This window comes from Peromyscus eremicus, chromosome 23 (genome assembly GCF_949786415.1).
Source record: "Peromyscus eremicus chromosome 23, PerEre_H2_v1, whole genome shotgun sequence".
NCBI lineage: Eukaryota > Metazoa > Chordata > Mammalia > Rodentia > Cricetidae > Peromyscus > Peromyscus eremicus.
Window position 1 is genome coordinate 8010125 of NC_081438.1, and position 13576 is coordinate 8023700.

At 47.5% G+C, this 13576-nt stretch overlaps 1 protein-coding gene across 1 annotated transcript in view; it reads left to right on the plus strand.

Annotated features, from left to right (window-relative positions):
- Nos1 (nitric oxide synthase 1) overlaps positions 1 to 13576 on the plus strand; it is an 85758-nt gene that overhangs the window by 54667 nt on the left and 17515 nt on the right. The window contains exons 18-20 of the mRNA XM_059249430.1: positions 3567 to 3741; positions 6121 to 6259; positions 7009 to 7087. Of these exons, the coding sequence (XP_059105413.1) occupies positions 3567 to 3741; positions 6121 to 6259; positions 7009 to 7087 (393 nt within the window). The remainder of the gene's footprint in view (positions 1 to 3566; positions 3742 to 6120; positions 6260 to 7008; positions 7088 to 13576) is intronic.

Here is a 13576-nt window from a genome sequence, read left to right on the forward strand (position 1 = left end):
ATGTCAAGACTTGCTGTCCTGGATGAAGGTCAAGACAGACCAACGCACTGTTCTTCCACCATCCAGACCTAGTCATGAACGTCTCCCACCTTGGCCAGACGAGGCTTCTCAATGACTGCTCAGAGCCAGGCTCATAGACAGCACCGGACATAGGGCTCCTAAATGGTGAAGAATCATGTCTACTGTAACATTTTTACACACTTTTCTATTTTGTATGTGGTGTGTGTATGTATGTGTGTGTGTGTGTGTGTGTGTGTGTGTGTGTGTGTATGGTCACTCATAATGTGGGGCAGCTCTTGGCTTTTGATATCAGAACACTATTTTAGCATTACTTTCATAATCCAGTCAGAAAAAAAATGCTATCCCCACCCTAATCCTCCCCGCCCCCCTCAAAAAAAAATTCCTTCTTCTCATTGGTAGACTTGTATTTAAAGAACTGTACTCAAGAGTGTGGAGAGTTGGCTCAGTCTGTAAAGTTCTTGTCACACTAGCATGAGGACCCGAGTTCGATCCCTAACACCTGGGTGAAATCCGGGCATGGCGGCATGCATCGGGATGTGCAGCTGTAATCTCAGCCCTGATGAGGAGAGACAGGAAGGGTCCTTAGGTCCCAGTGAGCATCCTGTCTCAAAAAAAAAAAAAGTTGACATCTCCATATGCTTGTGTGCCCATACCTGTGCACACACCAAAAGTACTTATACTTGATTATTATGGTGATATTTTAATTTCATCAGTTAAAAATATGCAAGCTTTTGTTGTTGGTTTTTTTTGGGGGGTGTTTTCTTGTCTAAAGACCCACAAGACACCTTCAACTTTGAAATCTTAAATTATCTTTGCTATCTGGCCCTGCAGATGAGGACTTAAGTCAACTGTTGGTTTCAAGGTTTAAAATAGGAGCTTTGGACTCCTAAGTAGCGATTGTCATGGAAACGTGAGTCTCCCAGTGACTGTGGTGCAGGCCCCTCAGCCCATCCAGAAGTGTTGCCATGAGTCAGCCACCTGATCCTTGGCTGGTGAGCTGGTAACGGTCACGTGTCTAAGTCTGTTGGCCATGCTGTATCAAAAGGCTGACAGACATCAATTATTCTCAGTTCTGGGGTCCGGGGAGTCCGAGGCCAGTGTCCCATGAGAGCTCACTCCTAATCATACACAGCTCCTTATAGCCGTGTCCTCATGCAATGGAAGGGATGAAGTCTGGTTTCTTCAGCCCCTTAGATGGGCACTAATTTTATTCTAAGGAGCCCCACCCTGATGACCTAATCACCTCCCAGAAGCCTTTTCCCTTCATTCCTCACAATAGGCTTCCCCATGTGAGTCAGGGGGATTCAAATACTCAAGCCATAGGATGTGGTCTACCGAGCCAATGAGTGAAAATTAAAAGGAAGTTACACGGAACAGGCATCCCACACATGCCTGCAACCCCATGTCTGAAGAGAGCGCCAACAGGAGAGTTGCTGGGACTTGCTGACTTAGACAATGTAAGCTCCAGATTCAAGGAGAGACCCTGCCTCAAATGAACAGGCAGAGGGAGAGGAGAATATTCAACACCTTCTTCTGGCCTCTGCCTGTGCACAGGCATGCACATCTGCACACATGTGTGCAGACCCTCACAGACACATCTAAATAATTTTTAAAAAGCAATTCAAAGAGCATGAAAAGTCATTAACAGTCTCAAGCATGCTCAAATGTGGCCAACATTACACACCCACATAACAGAGGTGTTGGGCATAGGTGCATCTGTATTGGGCTAAGGCTAAGATGGACGGCATGAGGCAGAAGAGCCCTTTTCTCTCACCCCTCAGATCTGCCCACACTGGTTACTACATCTGTGTGCAGGCTGCTTCCCTGTGAGGAGTGGTACCCAGACCCAGCAAAACTGTGGGGCATGATGGGAAAGACCCAGCCTCATGCACAGGCTGCACTTGGGAAGGCTCAGGAGCCCCTGGAACAGAAGGCTGTAAGAGAAGGGAATGTCACGATGTAACCGTGTAGGTGTGGGTCTGCGGAGGACATAGGGTCCTGTGATAACTTTTGCTCCACCAGTGAGACCCCTGGATCCATCCCAGTTCATGTTGTAATGATGCAGGGTCTCCTCCCAATGTCCCTCCTTCCTCTTCCATCTCCATCATCTTCTCATCCCCATCAGCCTCAAGCCATTCAGGGACAGTGGATGACAGGGCTCCGCTCCCTGGCTCATCTGGGGTGACTTTCTTCAGCAGCGTACCTTCCTTGGAGACAAGAGAGAGGGGCTTTTGCCCCATTTTGGAACCCATCATTGTGGTCCTATTGGCTGAGAACACCAGCCAGGACCACTCTCCAGAAATGAGCTGTATAATATCTTTAAGATTGTAAAGTAACTGGATGTAGTACTATACACCTGAAATCCCAGTACTCAGGAGACAGAAGCAAGAGAATCAGAGTTCAAGGCCAGCCTGGGCAACATGAAACCTTGCCTCAAACAAACAAAAATCTTGTTAACAAGGTCCATCCCCTTGCTATACTTTGGTCCCCACCTCAGCATGGAGAAAACTCATTTTAACTTGACCCCTACTGACTCAAGTATCAGCGTTCTCTTGGTGGAAAGAGCTTGAGAAACATCAGTTTCAGACATTAGAAAGGGTACAGTGTGCATGACTAAGGTTCTATTCTAACCCCATGGAGGAAATCCTACCTCTAGACCAACATGTGATATGTTCAAAAGTCCTCCTGGTCACTTTGCTAGTCCTGCTCCCCGAAGGCCACCACATTAGAATTCTCATGGCCCTCCTTCTTAAGACAAATTGATCTGTGGCAAACAGAAGCATCCCCGTTGAGATTCCCTTCTGTGGATGGTCTAGCTAACACAAGAGCATGCATCCAACAGCTAGTGTTTCCCGCTCGTTGCCCTCCCCGACTCTCCTTCCTCAGAAACCACTGGAACTTTCTCTTGAGGACAGTAATCACTATTAGAGACCAAGAGGAAGAAAGGTCTTAAGAGCTCTTGGGGGGCTGGAGAGATGGCTCAGCGGTTAAGAGCACTGGCTGTTCTTCCGGAGGTCCTGAGTTCAATTCCCAGCAACCACATGGTGGCTCACAACCATCTGTAATGAGATCTGGCGCCCTCTTCTGGCCTGCAGGCATACATGCAGGCAGAACATTGTATACATAATAAATAAATCCTTAAAAAAAAATTTAAAAAAAAAAGAGCTCTTGGGATTAAAGCCATCTTTCCACTTAAATGTCTTTCTTCATAGTTCTGAAAGTTAGGACCTCAGTAAGGGGTGGATTCCAGCTGGCCTCTCTTACTAGCTTGTTAAAAACTACCTTCTTTCTGGAGAGGATAAGGAAGAGGATGAAGAGGAGGAAGAGGACGAGGAGGGAGAGGAGAAGGAGCGGAAATTGACTTTATAAGGATCTTACTAACCTTGGTCACTTCCTTAAAGCTATTTCAACATACAATCCCATAGGGGTTCGGGACTCAAGCCCATGAATTTCAAGGTCACACTAATCAGCCCATGGTACCAGATACCCTACACCTCCTATGCCCTACAGCCCCTATCACAGACCTTCTGTTTTTTCCTGGACAGGTTCTCAGTATTCGGCCTGGGCTCTCGGGCATACCCCCACTTCTGCGCCTTCGGGCACGCAGTGGACACCCTCCTGGAGGAGCTGGGAGGGGAGAGGATTCTGAAGATGAGGGAGGGGGATGAACTCTGCGGGCAGGAAGAGGCCTTCAGGACCTGGGCCAAGAAGGTCTTCAAGGTAGGAGACCCACTGTACCCCAGACAGTGCCAAGCTGTCCGTGGGGGTGTGACTCAATGGTAGGATTGCTCAGTGGTAGGGTGCTTGCCCAGCATGCTGGAGGCGCAGGGTCCTAACCCCAGCATGGGAAAGGGAAGGAGGTGTGGGTAAAGTGAGGAAGGGAAGGGGGAGGAAGGAAGGAGAAACGTTAGGAAGGAAAGGAAGAAAATGAAGGGGAGAGAGAGAGGATAGGCAAGGGAGAGCCTTCCCCCAGTGTCCTCAGCCAGGATACAGCTCCGCATACGTTTTCCACTCAGAGTCCTCCCGGTCACCAAAGCCAACACTGTGGCTTTTATCCTCTCTGTCCACTGCCCTGGAATCGGTTCCTCATCAGCAACCCCAGAAGGAAGGGTCCTGGACAGCTTCTGTCATGGCACTTGTGCAGAAGGCAAAAGGGGAAACTGAGGCCCAAGGCTCAATGAGTTATTAGAGGGAGCTGTGTCTATAAGCCTCTTCCTGGATTTCCACCCAGACATTGAGACCTGAGATGATTCAGGTCATTCATATCCGAGACAACTCTGTTTCCTCATCTCGTCAGCCAACCTGAACTGAGCATCCCAGAGGCCAGGCCCCTGAAAAACCTCTAGAGCTGTGGCTCTCAACCTTCCTAACTCTGTGACCCTTAAATACAGTTCCTCATGCTGTGGTGACCCCCCCAACCATGAAATTATTTTCGTTGCTACTTCATAACTGTAATTTTGCTATTCTTATGCATCATAATGTAAATTTTTTGGAGATAGGGGTTTGGCAATGGGGTCATGACTCATAGGTTGAGAACCGTTGCTCTAACCATTTGTCCTGGTCTCCCATCCCACCCCCAGCTCACTCATGTCTGTGTCTGCAGACATTCCCTCTTGTTCATTTCATAAGAATGAAATCCAATACCAGGTGACCTTTCATGACTGGCTTCTGTCCTTTATTATACAGTTTTTTAAGATTTATTTATTATGTATACAGTGTTCTGCCTGCACAGCAGAAGGCATCAGATCTCATTACAGATGGTGTGAGCCACCATGTAGTTGCTGGGAATTGAACTCAGGACCTCTGGAAGAGCAGCCAGTGCTCTTTACCTCTGAGCCATCTCTCCAGCCCCTCTTATTGTAAAGATTTTAAAGTTTATTCACACTGTAGCATGGGTCAGTACTTTATCCCTTCTTGTAGGCAAATAATATTCCACAGTATGATATTTTACTTTTCTATTTTTATGTTGATGAGCATGTCAACTGTTGTTTTAAAATAGGCACACAGCCAGATAATAATAAAACCTATGTTTGAAAACTTTAAATTTCACTGAAAAAATATTTCGATGGTTGTATATGCCTCAGTCTCAGTTATTTGAGAGGCTGAGGCAGGGGCATCACTTGGACCTGCATGTTCAAGACTTACCTGGACCTGTCTCAGAAAAAGTTTACTCATCATTCTAAGCAGTAATCTTAGGATCATTAATGTTTGCTCATAAAGGAGCTTTGACCAAAAAGGAAACAAATAAAAAAAAATGTGTATTCAGACAGCTTGTCCTGGCTTTGTATAATTTTTTTAAATCTTTTGAAGAAGATGAAAGAAAGTTCCATGGTATTTATTTTCATTTTAATGTTAAGCCGCTGGGGACGTGGGATTTAGTAATAAACGTCATCATATATGTGTCTTCAGTAGAAGTGAAGACCTCAAGTCACTGTTCAAAATATTGGGTGATGGTGAGCACATGGATAGATGAGTGGGGGTAGATGGATGGGTGTATGAAAGAGTGAGTAGGTGGATAAATATTAGGTGGAGATGGACAAATAGATGGGTGAGTAGAAAGGTAGATGGGTGGGTGGGTCAGTGGATGGATAGGAATGGTTGGATGATGGATGGATGGATGGATGGATGGATGGATGGATGGATGATGGATGGATGGGTGGGTGGGTGGGTGGATGGATGGATGGATGGGTGGGTGGATGGGTGGATGGATGGATGATTGGATGGATGGATGGATGGATGGATGGATGGATGGATGGATGGATGATGGATGGATGGTGGATGGATGATGGATGGTGGGTGGATGGATGTATAGATGGATGGTTAGTTGAATGGATGGAAGAAAGGATCAATAAGGTAGATGGACAGACAGCTAGGTAGATGGAAGTGTGGGTAGATCAATGGACGGGTGAGTGGGTTGGTGGATAGATGGTGGAAGGAAGAACGGGTATATGGATTAATAGGTGGAGACAGGGAGGGAGGGAGTGAAAGGGGGAGAGAAAGAGAGGGATAGGGAGAGACTTCCATGCCATGCCTTGGAGCCTCCTGTGGAGGCACCATCTAGGATAACTGAGATCTCCAAAAACTCTCTGTGGGCCACAGGCAGCCTGTGATGTGTTCTGCGTCGGGGATGACGTCAACATCGAGAAGGCGAACAATTCCCTCATCAGCAATGACCGCAGCTGGAAGAGGAACAAGTTCCGCCTCACCTATGTGGCTGAGGCTCCAGAGCTGACACAAGGTACTGACACTGCCCTCCTAGGAGGCCTTCGTCACCTTAGGGAGGGTTGGGCTGGAGAGCTTCCTTCGAGGGTGTGTGGGGATGGTGGCTTTATCACTCTGGTCCCCCTTTCAGAGAAGCCCTTGCACACACACAGACCACACTTCTGTACCACTGGGAGCCTCTCTCCAGCTGCACAGCATACCCTACGAACCATCCCACCTCCGTTCCATTCACCTTGGCATAACTTGGTTCAGTGTCTGCAACCACCTCACCCAGCCCCACTAATACCTGCCCCCACCCTCATTCTTTCCACTCCCTAGGAAGAGCTGGAAAGGGGTCTGAGGAGACGGCTCACTTGGTAAAGTACAGGCTTTACAGACATGAGGACCTGAGTTTGATTCCCCAGAACCCATGAAAGGCCAGGCATGGTGCTGCGTGCTTGCAGTCCCAGCGCGGGGAAAGAGGAAACCAGAGAAACTTAGGGTTCACTAGCCAGCCAGCCTAGTCTAACCGGGCAGCTGCAGGCCAGTGAGAGACCCTCTCTCAAAAGACAAATTTATAAACTACCTACAATGATAACTCAGGTTGTCCTCTGGCTTACACACACACACACACACACACACACACACACACACACACACACATCCACCTGCACACATGCTATTACACCTGTACATGTATGTACATACACATACTCAAAGCTGGAGAGGTTTTGTGGACCATTGTTTAACCCTCTCTCACAGTGACCATTATTTCTCTCCTCACAGGTCTTTCCAACGTCCACAAAAAGCGAGTCTCGGCCGCTCGATTCCTTAGCCGCCAAAACCTGCAGAGTCCTAAATCCAGGTAGGAACACCCAGGTGTGCTTAGCAGCAATCCCCTCTGCTCCCAGCTGCCACCCATAGCCAGGAAGGAGAGCTCAGATTCCAGAGGCTACCGAAAGCTTCAGGAGTCCGCTCACACCAGGTCTCAGACTTCTGCCTTCACATTCTGTCCCCAACTAGAGGCAGGGACAAAAGAGAAATGTCAATCATACAACGTCAAGAAAGAAATGGGCCTCAGGATGATCATAGCGGGGAGTCCCCTTGTGAAACAGCTGGGTGTTCCCTGTAGGTAGCATCTCCACTGGAAAGTGCTTAATCAAATTATCTTACTGTGAGTGATTTTTCTCTAGAGCAGTGTTTCTCAACCTGTGGGTCACACGTCCCTTTTGGGGATCAAATGACCTTTCCACAGGGGTCACTTAGACCATTGGAAAACACAGATATTTACAGGTAATAACATTAGCAAAAATACTCTTCAGGCTGGGGGTCACCTGAGGAACTGTATTAAAGGGCCACAGCATTAGGAAGGCTGAGAACCGCCACTCTCAAGCGCCACAGAGATAGCCACCTGCTTTGGAGTGATGAAAGGCGCACCCCAAAACAACTTACTCTTTGATTTGAAACCCTAACTATAATATATCATCTGTGGGGGGTGACTTGATGCCACCCCGCACCTAGGGAGATCAGAGGACAACCTTTGGGTGTCCATCCTTACCTTCCACCTTGTTTGAGACAGAGACTCTTTGCTGCTGTGCAAGCCAGATCTGGTCTATGGAGCTTCTGTGGACCCTCCTGACCCTTCCTATGGGCTGCTGGGCTTTTCAGGAACGTGTCCTCTGCATCTGGCTTTTTGTTGTTGTTTATTTATTTGTGTGTGTGTGTGTGTGTGTGTGTGTGTGTGTGTGTGTGTGTGTTATGCTTGCCAAGGCCAGGAGAGTGTCAGATCCCCTCAAACTGGAATTACAGGTGACTATGAGCCACTATGTGGATGCTGGGAACTAAACTTGGGTCCTCTGCCTCCACCTGTTGTGGGATGTCCTTCTGTATGCTGTGAATATGTGTTGCTTTTATTGGTTGATGAATGAAGCTGCTTTGGCCTATGGCAAGGCAGAATATAGCTAGGCGGGAAAGCCAAACTGAATACAGGGAGAAAGAAGGGTGGAGTCGAGGAGACACCAGCCAGCTGCCCAAGATGCAACGTGCCAGCAAATCAGTAATGCCACAGCCACATGACAATACATACATTAATAGAAATGGGTTAGTTTAAGATGTAAGAGCTAGCTAGTAATAAGCCTGAGCCACTGGCCAAGCATTTATAATTAATATAAACCTCTGAGTAGTTATTCGGAAACAGGCAGGCAGGGGAAATTTGTCCATTTAAAGCCTTAATTACAATTCTTAATTGCTGCATCATCTGTCCAGCCCTATGCACCCAGCCTTTTATGTGGGCTGTAGGGATCTGAACTCAGGTCATTAGGTTTATGCAGTAAATGCTTTTACCGGATGAGCTATCTCCCTAGCCCTAGAAATTATTTTACTACCCAACATAGCCAAATAACTTACTATCTACTGTAGCCAACCTTCCTGTCTGATATAGAGTGTGTTTGTCTTAGCACTTGGGGCGGGGTGTGGCATTTGTTTTATGCAATGCTGGGGCTTGAACTGGGGATCTCATACACACTCAGCAAGTGCTGGACCACTGAACTACATTTTAAGTCTTAGCACTTGACTTAAAACTCAGTTATCAGGGCTGGAGAGATGGCTCAGAGGTTAAGAGCACCAACTGCTCTTCCAGAGGTCCTGAGTTCAATTCCCAGCAACCACATGGTAGCTCACAACCATCTGTAATGAAATCTGGCACCTTCTTCTGTGTACACAATAAATAAATAAATCTAAAAAAAAAAAAAAAACTTAGCCTCTTCAACAACACCCAGAACAAATTCATTTCTTCCTAATAAAACACTTAGGTGGCCAAGGGCACTGACCCCATATCCTTTGGGTCCCTTTACCTCCAAGCTGTTCTCCTCAGACCTGGCTTCCCTAGCTTTAGACTTTAATCACACGGCTCTTACTCCTCCACTGGGAATACCACTCCCAGCTCCAGCAGCAGAAGTCACATGATCACCACCACCAACTGTGTCGGGTCAGCTACTGCTGTCACCAGCCTGAACAGGATATATTAATATCACCTGCCCTGTGACACTGTCCTCCCAGCCAACCCACTTACCCATTAAGCCTGTGTCCTCACTGAACCCAGGCATCTCCCTTTTCAAAATGATCGCACCCAGACTGGCAACCCCTCTGCATCTATAATAATTGTTTAAGTCTTTGCACCAATCCCTCTTGGGATTTTTTTTCACTATTCAATTAAAACTCAGCTATGTCTTTTAAATTATTTATTCTTTGCAGCCCTAGGCACAGACCCCAGCTCTCCCACACACAAACTGGGTCCATGTGGCTTTGGAAAAGTCACAGGGTATGGAATCGAGAGCCGGAGAGATGGTTCAGTGACTAAAAGTACTGGTTACTTGGGCTGGAGGGGTGGATCAGTGGTTAAGAGCACTGGCTGTTCTTCCAGAGGTCCTGAGTTCAATTCCCAGCAACCACATGGTGGCTCACAACCATCTGTAATGAGATCTTGTGCCCTCTTCTGGCCTGCAGGCATACATGCAGCCAGAACACCGTATACATATATGTATATGTATATATACTGACTACTCTTGCAGAGGACCCTGGTTCAGTTCCAAGCACCCACCACATGGTTGTTCACAACCATCTATCACTCCAGTTCCAGGGTATGTGGTGCCCTCTTCTGGCCTCCATGGGTAGCAGTGAACATACATACATTCAAAACATTCATAGACAAAATAAATGTTTTTCTTGAAAAGTCACTTGCATGCTCTGAGGACCTTTCCCCTTCACTACAGCACAGAAATGCTGGCAGCAAGCTTGCTCACTTGTATCTAATACACTCTGTCTTCCATGCACCGAGCAGAGCTCTCTAGACGTTATTTCTCACTCACACCCGTCCAGGAAATCAAGGCCACAATTGCTCACATGTTAGATATGAGAAGGGACCGTGAGAAAATGCAAGCATCTTTTTCAAGGTCACATTAACCTGGTTCTCTGGCCGCCACGCCAAATGATTCCACAGATGGCCTCTGCTGTGACCATTGACAGTGATCCTCCCAAAGCGGCTGGCATAGTACAGGATCCATGCACATTCCTTGTTCCTCCCAGCTTTCTCGTGTGACCTGCATAGTTAGCATGCTCGCTTTCTACGTGCCCTTCCAAGCCTTTGATTAAAGAGGTTCACAGTTCAGAGGCCCCCAAGCCTCTTGAACTCTTTCTCAAATACTCTCACACATTAATAGAATATATTAGGCACTTAATACCTTTGAACAATTAGTTAAATGCAGCATTAGGTGCATAGGGACATCTGAGGGAGAGGAGCGGCGTGTTGGAAAGCCTTAGCTGATGTCTCAATTCTGTCTCAATTCTATGCGGCGGAAAGTAACAAGTGATACAGTGTTGCAAGAGAGGTTCCGCATTGAAAAGCCCATGAAAAGCTAGTGTGTGGTGAGTCCTTCCTAGAGCGTGGGTTCTCAGGCAGCAAGGAAAAAATTAGGCGAATGGCCTTGGAATCGGCCCTGTCCACCACCCAAATGGAACTGACTCAACAGAGGAATATGCCAAGCAAGGTTAGGAACTGGAATTGAGTTAAAATAGTTGTGAACTTGCAGAGAAAGACCAAATTGTGCTTAAGGGGTTTGGGGGCTGGAACAAGAGGCCAGTGGTTAAGAGCACTGGATGCTCTTCTAGAGAACTTGGGTTCCAGCTGCAGAGATAGCTCAGTGGTTAAGAACACTGACTTCCAGAGTACCTAGGTTCGACTCCCAGTACCCCACATGGCAGCTCACAACTGCTTGTAATTCCAGTTCCAGGGGACACCCATGGTAAATAATAATAATAATAATAATAATAATAATAATAATAATAATAATAAAAGCAAGCCTGAAAAGAACTTGGGTTCCATTCCCAGCACCCACATGGTAGCTCACAACCCCTTAAAATTCCAGTTCCAAGGGATCTAATGCCCTCTTCTGGCCTCTGTGGACTCAGACAAGCATGTGGTGAACAAATGTTCATGTAGGCAAAACACCTATACACATACACATAAAATGAAAAATTACCAAATATGTTTTTAAAAGATAATGCTTTATAGAATTTTTAAAGTATAATTGAGTGGAAAAGCAGAACTCACCCAGTTCCCCAGGCCAAGGCCAAAGTGGGGGTTCTCTGGCCTTGGAAACCATAACCAAGATATCACAAACCATTCCCACTAGCAATCCTTAATTATAGGTCCAGTACTAACCCAAGAGGAAGTCAGTGGCCTTTGGAGGGTGACCCATGCTGAGCGACAGCACTCAGCATCCTGCCTGGAAATGAATTTTGTGATGCAGGCACAGTAATTTGGAAAAACAATGTGTAAGAGAGTGTGTCATAGGTTGAGTGTGGGCAGGATAGAAACGGAAAATTCTAGAAGTCGAGTGGAGGAGAGAGAATGAAAGACTGAGATTGCTTGGTGAGTGGACTCCAGAGAGGAAAAGGGAGAAGCTGTCTAGAAAGAGAATTGGGAACTCAAGGGCACAGAGAGAATTTTCAGTGGTCAGGGGAGGTCCCAAGAGAGCGATCTTTATGTCTGTGTGGGGTGCACACGTTTGTGCATGTGTGTGCATGTGTATAGAGGCCCAAGGTGACAGACAGGATCCCCCTGAGTCACTCTCAATCTTAGTTTTTGAGGTAGGCCCTTCCTGAACCTGGAAATCACTGATTCCACTAGACTGCTGATCTGTGAGCCCCAGGTACCCTCCTCTCCAGCTACAGGATTATAGATGCATAGCACCTCACCCAGCTTTCTACTTGAGAGTGAGAATTTGAAGGCAGGGCCTCTGCTTGTACGGCAGGAACACTTACTACAGAGTATTTCCCTAGCGTCCGTCTTTGTGTCTCTGTATGGGTGTGTCTGTGTGTGTCTTCGCGAGTGCACGCATGTGTCTGTTTGTGCATCTGTCTGTCTGTCTGTCTGTCTGAATTCATGGAAGTGACCCTCGTGTAGGTGAAAGAAACGAGTAGGACACAGGCCAGGCTGTGAGGAGAGAGGAACATGAGGCCTGAATGGCTACTGCTTCCCCAAAGGGCTCTTCCCTCCCAGAGCTGCTCAGCAGACTGGGGGCTCATACCTGTAATCTTAGCACTTGGGAGACTGAGGCGAGAGTTCAAAGCCATGGTGGGCCTACATAATGAGCTTCAGGCCAGCCTGAACTAGAGTGTGAGAGCATCTGTATGTGACGGGGGGGCGCAGGGGGGTGGGTGGGAGGGGGCCACGGGCAGGTGGGCGGGGGGGGGGGTGAGGGAATGAAAGAAGGGAAAGAAAAAATCCCTATGCCAGAGCTTAACAAACAAACAAAAAAAAATGCAGCAGAATTGAGTGATGGTAATTGGTGCTCAGGTTGGCCAGTGAAACTCAGCTTCACAGCAAAACATTAAGGACTGTCCACCCAGATGCCCTGGGCACCCAGCCATGCCCTGCTAGTCACTTGCAAAGTCATCTTGTGCAAAATCCCAGATGGAGTGGAACCTGAACCCACCTTCTTGGCACCTGCTGGCCACATCCTGTCCCCTAGCCTGTCCCTTCCTTTACTGTCCAATCACCTGCAGGGTAGAGAGGCCTTGGAGGAAGCCAGTGAGCATCCACCAGCTCAGCAGGTTTGGGCCCTTGGTCTTCCTGATGGGAAGAAAGTGGGAGTTGATTTGAAAGCCTTTCCAAGACTTACGCTGCTTGAGCAACAGGCTCCTGAATTAGAGGCCTTGCAGCGCCCCCTGCTGGCTAGTGGCTTCTGCCAATCTCTTCCTGCCAACAGGGAAAACAATGGTGGTGATTTCTTTGCTCCCAGGAACTAAAAGGCTGACGTGAGCTAGGGAGGAAAACCAGTCATATGAGTTGCTGTAACTGACAAGCTCAGCATCCTAGAGAGGGCAAGACCCTCTTGGGAGAGGAGAGGGGCATCCCAAACCCTAGGAGCACACAGTTAGGCCTCCCAAGTTCCCCACCATACCACAAACAGGACGCCAGGCTTCAAGCAAAGGCTTCACACTCACCCCCACCCCACATACACACCAAGACACGTGCCAGCTTAGCTATTTTTAATAACGATGGCTATTCGCGGCACAAAGGGCCTCCTGGTTGTGCCAAAAGCATCCCTAAATAGCTAGTGCTCTTGATCTATTCAAGTGTGATTTACATGTGGGGAACGCAAGTCTCTACCTCCACTGAGAGCAGCTGGCAAGAAAGAAAGAGCAGTGTTTGGAGTTGGAGAAGGCTGTGAGCCTCCGTGTGGGTGCTGGGAACCAAACCTAGGTCCTTAGTGAGCACAGCTGAGCCAGCTCTCCAGCCCCAAGAATTCGTTCTTTCTTTTTTTTTTAACATTTTTTTAAAAAAAAGATTTAT